This window comes from Gekko japonicus, unplaced genomic scaffold (genome assembly GCF_001447785.1).
Source record: "Gekko japonicus isolate JY-2015 unplaced genomic scaffold, Gekko_japonicus_V1.1 scaffold666, whole genome shotgun sequence".
In the NCBI taxonomy this organism is placed as follows: domain Eukaryota; kingdom Metazoa; phylum Chordata; class Lepidosauria; order Squamata; family Gekkonidae; genus Gekko; species Gekko japonicus.
Window position 1 is genome coordinate 413,608 of NW_015160854.1, and position 11,523 is coordinate 425,130.

General features: G+C 52.6%; 1 protein-coding gene across 1 annotated transcript in view; it reads right to left on the minus strand.

The window, feature by feature from the left end:
- LOC107118965 (prostaglandin D2 receptor-like) overlaps positions 1–11,491 on the minus strand; it is a 28,911-nt gene extending 17,420 nt beyond the window's left edge. Inside the window, exons 1-2 of the mRNA XM_015421372.1 lie at positions 10,958–11,491; positions 10,768–10,902 (exon numbers count right to left, since the gene is read on the minus strand). Coding sequence (XP_015276858.1) covers positions 10,768–10,902; positions 10,958–11,491 — 669 coding nt within the window. The remainder of the gene's footprint in view (positions 1–10,767; positions 10,903–10,957) is intronic.
- Between the last annotated feature and the right edge of the window lie 32 nt (positions 11,492–11,523).

Here is an 11,523-nt window from a genome sequence, read left to right on the forward strand (position 1 = left end):
CTCTGAGACACCTTTGGGTAGTGAAGGGCGGGGTATAAATCCAATCTCTTCTCTTATTATTATTATTATTACTTTTATTTATGTAATGATATCACAAAAGAACTTACAGTGTACAGAAATCAATATTGTTTAACCTCATATAAAACAGAGGAAATAGTTCTTGTGGAATCTAAAGGCAATGCAGTCGAAATGAGAGGAAGTATCGATAGCCAAAAAAGTGCAATTTGCAGCAAAAAACTAAAGCCACCATTAGGAAATTCAACAACCTTAGAGCGTCCTGATGGCCCCTGGTATTTCTGGCCACTGTGTGACACAGAGTGTTGGACTGGATGGACCATTGGCCTGATCCAACATTGGCTTCTCTTGGAATACCAGCAGTTGGGAGGCGGGGGCAGGCTTTATTCAGCCACCTCTCTGAATATCCTCCAGGCCCCCATGAGGGGGCAGTCACCAGAGGTCGCCATGGCTTCCAGGTGCACTCACATATGCATGTACATATGCAGGGGTCATTTCATAGAAAAAGAGGTGCTGGAGCTCATTAGCATAACTTATTTGCATATGCCACACCCCCTGACATCACCCGAAGTGTCAGAAGGCAACACCCACCGCTCAGGCTCCACTGGACTGTTTTGGATTGCTAGTTATTGGGGGGGGGGACGTGCAGATCTCATAGAGGAGGGAGAGCTTGTACCTGAATAAAACTTGGTCTTAAAGGTGCCACTGGACTGTTTTGGACCGGGGGGCCAGGGGGAGCTCTGCAACTTACCTGGCTGCTTCTTGCTCTGACTGAGGGCTGCTGGGAGCAGGGGGCGTGGCTTGTTGCATGTGCCCGCCCCCTGGGCTCTTTACTGCCGGAGCTCCGCTCCTGTGCGCTCCGGCAGGAAATGACCCCTGCACATATGGAAAAAATACAAGAAATGCCAAGAAGAAACCCCAAGCACCAAGTATTTGAATTAGCCTGCTCATGCTAGATCCGCCAACTTAAAGGTCCTCGGGCCGCAAGGCCAACGAACCCCACATTTAACATTTATTGACTTTCTTTCTCCTCAGTGGGGACCCCAAGTGGCTTCCATCGTTCTCCTCTTCTCCATTTTATCCTCACAGCCCTGAGAGCGTACGACAGGCCCAAGGCCACCCAGCAAGCATCCACGGCAAAGAAGGGATTCGAACCTGGGTTTCCCAGATCCTAGCCTGTCTCTTTAAACCCCTACACCACACTGGCTTTGGACTCCAGTTCCCCTCCTCGCTCCAGCGACGGGATTTGCTGGGCGTCCCAGGGGTGGGCAGGGAAAATCAGCCCAGCACACCACGGGCCCATCCCACTCTCAAAAAACCCCCTCCAAAGGGTCTTTTTGTGAGCCAAGTGCCCACCCCTCTCCCTCCTGCCTGCTAGATTTAAAGGGCCCTCCAGCTGATCGGCGGGCCACTTGGTCCCTGCCAATCAGCTGAAGCCCTTTAAATCTGGCTGGAGGGGAGGGAGAGGGGTGGCCGGGTGGGTGGTTGTGCTTGGGGGCGGGGCTTCCCCTGCCGGACAGCTGGCCGGGGGCAGATTGGAGCCCCCAAAAGCGGGGGAACCCCCGCCCGGACCTGGGGTCTGGCAGCCCTAACTTCAGTTATTATTAGCAGCTGTTCGGCCACCACGCTCACTGGAACGGCTGAGACCAGGGTTCCCTCTAAGCTGAGTCAGTGTGAGCCAGCTCACAGTTTTTTTAGCCTCCGGCTCACACATTGTTTGTCTTCGCTCAGGAAGGAGGGCTCCAGGGCAAACGAACTGATGCAGCAGCCCAGTCGCTCGCTCACAACTTTGATGCCAAGTGGAACTTTTGCTCACAGGACTCCGCAGCTTAGAGGGAACGTTGGCTGAGACTGGTTGTCTGCTGCTCGAAGGAACGCAGCCGAAATAATAATCGAAGAAGAAGAGATTGGATTTATGCCCCGCCTGTTATAAGCCTTTGTACCTGCGCACAATGTATTCCATGTGTCATCTGTTGCGTCAAAGCTGCACTGCCGAAACCCAAGCCACGACAATCCCCCATGACTGAAAGGATGCTAATGATGGCCAGAGCTTATAGAGGTGTAAGACGAGCTCCAGTATGTGTCAGTGAACTATAAATCTTCACTTCACCGAGAAAGGGGGGATTTGTTATACGCACAGTTTATGGAACGCTGTTATGCACCCAGCACCAATGTTCCCTCTAAGCTGTGGAGTCTTGTGAGCAAGAATTATACATTATGAGCTCCTGGCATTAAAGCCGTGAGCGAGCAATTCGGCTGTTGCATAAATTAGTTTGCTCTGGAGCCCTCCTTCCTGAGCGGAGACAAAAATGTGTGAGCTGGAGGCTCAAAAACTGTGAGCTGGCTCACACTAACTCAGCTTAGAGGGAACACTGCTCAGCACTCTGTCTGACTTAGTAGACTAACCTTCGTGGACTCAGGTAAGAACAGAAGAGATGCCAATGTTGGATCAGGCCAAAGGCCCATCCAGTCCAACACTCTGTATCACACAGTGGCCAGAAATACCAGGTGCCATCAGGAGGTCCACCAGCAGGGCCAGGACATTAGAAGCCCTCCCACTGTTGACCCCCCCCCCAAGCACCAAGAAGACAGAGCATCACTTGCCCCAGACATAAGAACATAAGAGATGCCAATGTTGGATCAGGCCAAAGGCCCATCCAGTCCAACACTCTGTATCACACAGTGGCCAGAAATACCAGGTGCCATCAGGAGGTCCACCAGCAGGGCCAGGACATTAGAAGCCCTCCCACTGTTGACCCCCCCCCCCAAGCACCAAGAAGACAGAGCATCACTTGCCCCAGACATAAGAACATAAGAGATGCCAATGTTGGATCAGGCCAAAGGCCCATCCAGTCCAACACTCTGTCACACAGTGGCCAAAAATACCAGGGGCCATCAGGAGGTCCAGCAGTGGGGCCAGGACATTAGAAGCCCTCCCACTGTTGCCCCCCCCAAGCACCAAGAAGACAGAGCATCACTTGCCCCAGAGCCCCTATCTATACCTTGTGGCTAATAGCCACTGATGGACCTCTGCTTAGCACCTCAGATTTCTGTTTCTGTAATTAGAATCATCAATGGCACTTAACGTATCTGTATGTCTGTGTATGTCAGAGGTGCTCACTGAGTCCACAATTAGTCTACTAAGTCAGACAGAGTGCTGGTGGGCAGTTATCCCTCAAGGCTTCGTAGATTCACCACGCCCTTCACGGAGAGTCTCAGAGGGGCTTACAAACTCCTTTCCCTTCCCCTCCCCACCACAGACACCCTGTGAGGTAGGTGGGTGGGGCTGAGGGAGGTCTTTCCAGCACTGTCCTTGAGAGAACAGCTCTGACAGAACTATGGCTTGGCCGAGGTCATCCAGCAGCTGCAAGCGGAGGAGTGGGGAATCAAACCCGGTTCTCCCAAATTAGAGTCCGCGCACTTAACCACGACACCAAACTCTTCCACCAGGGTTTCGAGTAGGAGCCGCCGCCGCCACTATTCCACCACCGTGGTATTGTCCCACTGCTTGCCCCCATTATATGGGGCAACCATCGCCTGGCAGAATGCGCGTAGACAGCGCTACTAGAGACAGCTGGCCGCCGAACTGGGATCACTGTTGCCATCTTGGGTGATTTAGATATAGGAAGAGATTAGAGCACCTCAAATATTGTATGGTTTTACTGTGTTTTAATGCTGTCTTGTTTTACTGTATTTTACCTATTCAGCCTGGCTTTGCCGTATGTTAGCCACCCTGAGCTGTTGGGAGGGCGGGATATAAATCTAAAATAAAATAAAAAAATAATAAAAATAAACTGGTGTAATACCGATGCTTCACATTAGCAAGTGGTTAAGACGCTGAACTGCAGGCTGTGGAAGGTCAGTAGTTCAGCAGTTCGAGACCCGAGTGTGCCGCATGACGGAGTGAGCTCCCGTCTCTAGTTCCAGCTCCTGCCAACCTAGCAGTTCGAAAGCAAGAAATTGCAAGTAGATAAATAGGTACCACTTCGGTGGGAAGGTAACAGCGTTCTGTGCGCCTCGGCGTTTAGTCATGCCGGCCACATGACCACGGAAACGTCTTCGGACAGCGCTGGCTCTTCGGCTTGGAAAAGGAGATGAGCACCGCAACCCTAGAGTCGGACTCGACTGGCTTTCGAGCAAGGGAACCTTTAATACCGATGCTTCACATTAGCATAGTGCTTTCCAGCATCCAAAGCAGTCTGCAAACGTCCTCTTGTTACAGTCCTTACAAGAGCCCTTTGAGGGAGGCCAGTGTCATTACCCATTGCAGACAGGAGCAGGAAAGACTAAGAGAGAGGGGCTTCCCAAAGGCTGCACAGAGAATCTGTGGCCGAGATAAGAAAGTAGCCATGTACGGTGGCCCAGAAGGGGGATGATAATCCTCCTGTCTGGGGCTTCAAAAACCAAGATGCTCTCCAGGGAGGGTTGCTGTGGTGTATTCAAAAAGGCTTCCATGAATCGCCGCATTCACTCTCCGTGTTAAGCTTCGAGCCAGACGAAGGCTCCTCCGAGCTAACGTGCTATTGGTCGCTCCACAACAGCGACCAATCAGAACTGCACCAATTCCCTGAGAGGGAAGAACCCTCATTGGACGTTATCCGCACACCCTCATTAATTACTTATTGTAAATAGGCGTGGCCACATTAGCCCGGGAATGTTTAAAAGGAGCCTAGCTCCCAATGTTAATCTGTTCTGGTTATGACTTATTCAAGCGCTTGTTCGAACCTTCAATAAAGCTGTTCATTTTTGCTGAAATCACTCTCCGGATCTTTGTTAGCGGCGATCTAACAATTGGCGACCAAGGTGGGACGTTAGAGCGGGTAGGCAGCCCTGCTTAACAATCCCCGCGACAGACGAGAACGAACACAACGCCGTGGCCACTCCAGCGGAGGCACCACCAGCACCGGTGAATGAGCCTGCCAGACGTTTGTGGCATTCGAACCCACAACGGAGGATTGGGCTGCTTCCTGAACGCCCCAGAAGATGCTGCCCGGCCACTTCTGGAAACAGAGTACAGGACTACATGAGCACTGGCCTGATCCAACAGGGGTCTTTCAATGAAGAATTTCTGGGAAATTGGATGCCTGTGTATCTGATGTCAAGGTCTCCGCTCGTGTGCACATTAATTCAGCTAAAAAATCAATCGAAATAATAATCCAATCCAATCAAAAGGAATTTCATCATGTTCATGTGAACGGTTGGCTTGTTAATTTCCCTTTTTTTTAAAGAAAGGGTCAGAAACAAGGCACGAAGAGCCCTGTCTTTCCAGGAAGAGACCGCATGATCAAGAAAGAGGAACTTTACGGGGTGGGGGGTGGGGGTAAAAGGACGATCAAGATTTTAGGCCAGAAGCTTCCGATTTCTGGATGACAAATTGTACAGGCTTATGGGTTTGGCTACCTCTTGTGCAAGGAGCTGCAGTGGCTCAAGGGGTTAAGACGCTGAACTGCAGGCTGTGGAAGGTCAGTAGTTCAGCAGTTCGAGACCCGAGTGTGCCGCATGACGGAGTGAGCTCCCGTCTCTAGTTCCAGCTCCTGCCAACCTAGCAGTTCAAAAGCAAGAAATTGCAAGTAGATAAATAGGTACCGCTTCAGTGGGAAGGGAACAGCGTTCCGTGTGCCTTGGTGTTTAGTCACGCCAGCCACATGACCACGGAAACATCTTCGGACAGCGCTGGCTCTTCGGCTTGGGAACGGAGATGAGCACCGCAACCCTCGAGTCGGACTCGACTGGCTTTCGAGCAAGGGAACCTTTACCTTTTACCTCTTGTGCACTGGATAATGGATCTTGAGACCAAGGCTCCCTCTAAGCTGTGGAGTCTTCTGAGCAAAAATTCTCCTTTGTGAGCTGCTGGCATTAAAGTTGTGAGTGAGCGATTGGGCTCCTGCATCAATTAGTTTGCTCTGGAGCAGGGGTCATTTTGTAGAAAAATAGGTTCTTTTTGCTATTGTAAGATGTAGAGCCTTTTGTGTTTTTCAGGACAGAAAACCATGCACTACAGCCAATCCATATGCAAAAGAATCTCCTCAGGAAAGCTCCTCCATTAGCATGTTCACAGCCTGGGGAACTCCTACAAGATAATGACTCAGCCCTACCCCACCTTCCTGAGTAGATATAAATTACCTGCCTACCATTTTCTTCTCACCCTGACACAGAAAGTGTTCACAGTCTGGGGAACTCCTACAAGATAATGACTCAGCCCTACCCCACCTTCCTGAGTAGATATAAATTACCTGCCTACCATTTTCTTCTCACCCTGACACAGAGAGTGTTCACAGCCTGGGGAACTCCTACAAGATAATGACTCAGCCCTACCCCACCTTCCTGAGTAGATATAAATTACCTGCCTACCATTTTCTTCTCACCCTGACACAGAAAGTGTTCACAGCCTGGGGAGCTCCTACAAGATAATGACTCAGCCCTACCCCACCTTCCTGAGTAGATATAAATTACCTGCCTACTGTTTTCTTCTCACCCTGACAAAGAGAGTGTTCACAGCCTGGGGAACTCCTACAAGATAATGACTCAGTCCTACCCCACCTTCCTGAGTAGATATATATTACCTGCCTACCATTTTTCTTCTCGACACAGAGAGGACTCCATCTTTCTGCGTTATACCACTGAGGATGCAAGTCACAGCTGCTGGCGAAACGTCAGGTCCTACAATGCCAAGACCACGGCCATACAGACTGGGAAATCTACAACAACTAATGAACTCTGGCCATGAACGCCTTCGCCAACATAACGAGAGATCTGTTTCACAAGACCCAAGAACTGAAAGGGGAATTTAAAGTATGCTGAAAGATCAACATGGAAACACACCAACTCAACGGGACAATTTTTTAAAAAGATGGGAACAATACAATGATAAACTATACAGAAGGGATGAAAGGATGACAAATGCCTTCCAAGGAGACCCTGTTGAAGAACTTTTTAGAAAATAAAGTGAGAGTTGCGCTGAAAGCAACTGGGAGAGACAGATAACCAGATACAGATGGAAAATCGCCCACGGGTATTGGGGCATTAGTAACCACTAATTCCCAAGAATCAATCAGTGTCCTCGATAAATTCCCTTCCACTGACTCATCTGGATCTGGAAATACTTGTCCCGTTTCCTGCAGAGGATAAGAGTCGTCGAACGATGCAGTTGCTGACATCTCTAAAAAAAACCCACAACTAACAAAAAAACTGAAGCTAGGAATGCGAAGCAGCTTTCCAACAGTTTGCACCCGAGTATGAAAGCAAAGCACTTACACAACCCTGCCATAATTCATCGTTCCCAACGGGCATTCAGCGTCTTCTAAGAACTAATCTGTTAACAACCGCTCTTGAATTCTAAGGACTCGGCAGGTTGCAAAGGCTCTGTGTCATTTCTGATTCTTGAGACGTGCGGCAGCGGAAGAAAGGAAGAATTGCCGGTATTGTGTTTATCAAGCATCCCCCCTCCCTCTGCCTGACACTCTGCAACCCACCCTAGTCCCGCGCTTGAGCTGAGGCCTGCAGCCTTAAGACCCCGGTAAGAAGCCACAGATGGTTGTCTTCGGATGGGGAGCAGACTTGTCATTTCTGGCAGAAAGGCGGGGGGGGGGGGGCAAGTAAGATGCAGAAAACTCCGTCAGGGAGCCAAGATGGCACCCCGTGTGGGCGAGCTGGAAGGGCTCCAGGATTCAAAGGTAAATCACTCTGTTCTCAGGGGGTAAAATCGGCAATGGTGATGCATCCTTCGTTCCTGCTGCAAGGAACTATGGGTAAGACTGAAACATTCCTCCCGGTGCAGAAGAAAGGCAGTACTGATACGCGTGGAGAAGAACCAGGTTCGGCCTCTTTCCTGCAGGTAAAATAGCTGAGTTTGGCACCGATTCGAAATTCGGCCGCATTTTTAAAAAAACGGACCCGTGCAGCTTCCTTATAGTGAAATCAGACCCCTGGTTCGTCCAGGTCCGTGTTGTCTACTCTGAGTGGCAACGGCTCTCCAGGGTCTCAGGCCAGAGGTCTTTCACAGCACCTCCTGCCTGGTCCCTTTTGACTGCCGGGAATTGAACCTGGGACCTTCTGCATGCCAAGCAGAGGCTCTGCCACTGAGCCGCGGCGCCTCCCCTATAAAACAAAGCCCTACGTTGCAAATGTCACTTTCTAACTTCCGTTTATTCATTGCACTTTCCGTTGTTTCAGGGCATCCAAGGAAGTGGGAACTGGGGAGCGAAAGTTCACGCCGCAATGCAATGCTAAACGCTTCAAAACACCACAAGGCTCCTGCAATCTGGAGCCGCAAAGGGAAAAGCAAAATGCGCCCTGGCAGTCAGAGCGGTTTTTTATATATATATAAGTTTTATTTATCAGTTTTCACTACATGAGCTGCGGTGGCTCAAGTGGTTAAGACGCTGAACTGCAGGCTGTGGAAGGTCGGTAGTTCAGCAGTTCGAGACCCGGGTTGCCGCATGACGGAGTGAGCTCCCGTCTCTTGTTCCAGCTCCTGCCAACCAAGCCGTTCGAAAGCAAGAAATTGCAAGTAAATAAATAGGCACCACTTTGGTGGGAAGGTAACAGCGTTGGTGTTTAGTCATGCCGGCCACATGACCACGGAAACCATGGTCATGACCATGACCATGCCGTCTTCGGACAGCGCTGGCTCTTTGGCTTTGAAACGGAGATGAGCACCGCAACCCTAGAGTCAGATTCGACTAGCTGTCGAGCAAGGGAATCTTTACCTAAAACCCTACAAGGCTCTTGCAATCTGGAGCCGCAAAGGGAAAAGCAAAGCCCTAAACTAAGCATTTTCCCCAATTCATTTGTTAACTTTATGCCATCTTTTTTGAAGCACATGTTCTTCTTTCCCTGATAGTATCATATTTAATTTATCCATTTCCATTAATTCATACATTTTTATAATTAACTTCTCTACTGGGTAATACATCCGTTTCCGAAGGAGCCTCCTTTCCCTTCCCCTCCCCACATCAGACAGCCTGTGAGGGAGGCAGGGCTGAGAGAGCTCTCTTGAGGACTGCCCTTGAGAGAACAGCTCTGGGAGAACTCGTGACTGACCCAAGGTCACACCCGCAGCTGCCTGTGTGGAGGAGGGGAACCAAACCTGGTTCGCCAGATTAGAATCCACTCGGTGGCAGAAAAGAAGCACAGACTGGATTCATACCCTGCCCTTCACTCAGAGTCTTAGAGTGGCTTACAGTCTCCTTTCCCTCCCCCACCCCACAATAGGTGCGGCTGAAAGAGCTCTTTCAAGGACTGCTCGAGAGTACAGCTCTGAAAGAACTGTGACTGACCCAAGGTCACCCACCGGCTGCATGTGGAGGAGGAGTGGGGGAATCCAACCCGGTTCTCCCAGATCAGAGTCCGCTTGCTCTTTACCACGACACCAAACCGGCTCTCATTTGTAGAGGTGTGCACGTGTGTGTGTGTGAACCTTCTAGATGAGGCCCCCTTTGATCCGAATCCTGCACCTGGGGAACATCTGGCCCACACCAATGTTCCCTCTAAGCTGTGGAGTCCTGTGAGCAAAAATTCTACTTTTGTGAGCTACCGGCATTAAAGTTGTGAGCAGACGATTTGGCTGCTGCATAAATTAGTTTGCACTGGAGCCCTCCCTTCCTGAGTGGAGACAAAAATGTGTGAGCCGGAGGCTAAAAAACTGCGAGCTGGCTCACACTAACTCAGCTTAGAGGGAACACCTGCGCCCCATTCTCCTTTTTGGCACCTGGACTACTGAACCCTCCCAGCCCCCCTGGCACCCTGCCAGTTTTCTGGCCCACCTTTTTATCTCTTCAGGGTTAAGGGGAAGCTGCAGCAGAGAGAGGCAGTTATGAAGACACCAGGAGGAAACCAGAGCGGAGTCAGCTCACAAAAGGACGTTGCCTCCCGAACCAGAAAGAGCTGGGAGTGCACCACGGGCGTGCTGCTGCATTTACAAGCCAGAAGGCACTAGGCACAGAGTCCGCATCTCTTCTAACTGGGGTGGCCAGCTCCAGTTTGAGAAATTCCTGGCGATCGGGGGGGGGGGGGCAATGCTCCCTCTAAGCTGTGGAGTCTTGTGAGCAAAAATTCTACTTTGTGAGCTCCGGGCAATGAAGTTGTGAGCACACGATTTGGCTGCTGCGTCAGTTAGTTCGCTCTGGAGCCCTCCTTCCTGAGCGAAGACAAAAAAATCTGTGAGCCGGAGGCTAAGAAACTGCGAGCTGGCTCACACTAGCTCAGCTTAGAGGGAACGCTGGTGTAGAGGGGTGGAGCCCAGGGTGGGGAAGGAGGCCGGCAGGGATGCGGCGCCGTCGAGCCCACCCTCCAAAGCAGTGTCCCCTCTAATCTGAGTTAGTGTGAGCTAGCACATAGTTTTTTAGCCTCCGGCTCACCCATTTTCGTCTTAGCTCAGGAAGGAGGGCTCCAGAACAAACTAATTTATGCAGGAGCCAAATCGCTCGCTCACAACTTTAATGCCAGGAGCTCACCAAGGAGATTTTTTGCTCACAAGACTCCACAGCTTAGAGGGAGCATTGTTCCAAAGCTGCCGTTTGTGTCGTCTGGAGATCAGTGGCGGCACCGGGAGATCTCCAGCCACCGCTGGGAGAGTAGCAAACCTACACTTTGGGAGCAGCCAGGAGGACCGGTTCGGCACCAAAGGGAGAGAATGAAGGTCCTGGGGTGGCCACGGGAGGCGCTGGGTGGTCGGGTGTGTGCCCAGAAGAGCATTTAGACGGCGCGCCCGGAGAAAGGACGGCGCCCCCCCCCCCGCCCCCCGGTACTTACGATCACCGGCAGGGAGCAGACGACGAAGAGGACGGTCATGAGCGCCAGGAGGACCAGGTGGCGCAGCTCCTCCACGCGGGCGGCGGCCGAGAGCCTCGGCGGCCGCGCCGCCCCCTGCGCGCCGGTGCGCGGCGGCTGGCGTTGCGCCATGCGGTAGGGCGCCGAAGCCGAGGAGCGGCAGGGCGCACACGAGGGCGCACAGGGCCACGGCCGCGCCGGTCAGGAGGGCCCCCCGGCGGCGGCTGGCGTGGCGCTCGTAGAAGTAGGGCCGGCCCAGCGAGAGCCAGCACTCCAGCGCCATGGCCAGGAGCAGGGCGGTGGGCGCCAGGCCGAAGAAGGCCATCAGGAAGGCGAAGAGCTGGCACAGCCGGCCCGGCGGCGCGTCTCCGTCTCCTCCGACGGCGGCGTCCCCCTCTTCCCCGGACGGCCAGAGCTGGCTGAGGCTGCGGTTGCGCGCGTAGGCGGCCAGGACGATGGGGCTGAGCAGGCACTTGCCCAGCAGGTCGGTGGCGGCCAGGGCGCTCACCAGCAGGTAGAAGGGCGACGCCCGCGCCGGGCGGCCCCCGCGCTCCAGCCGGGCGCGCAGCTGGTGGTGCCACAGGAGGCCCAGCTGCAGCACGTTGCCCACCAGCCCGGCGGCGAAGAGCAGCGAGCCCGGCAGCGCCGACTGCCCGCTCGCCAGGCTCCGGTGGTGGCGGCAGCGGTAAGGCGGCCGATCCTCCATGGGGGGGGGGGCGGCGGGCGGGGGGGGCCGGA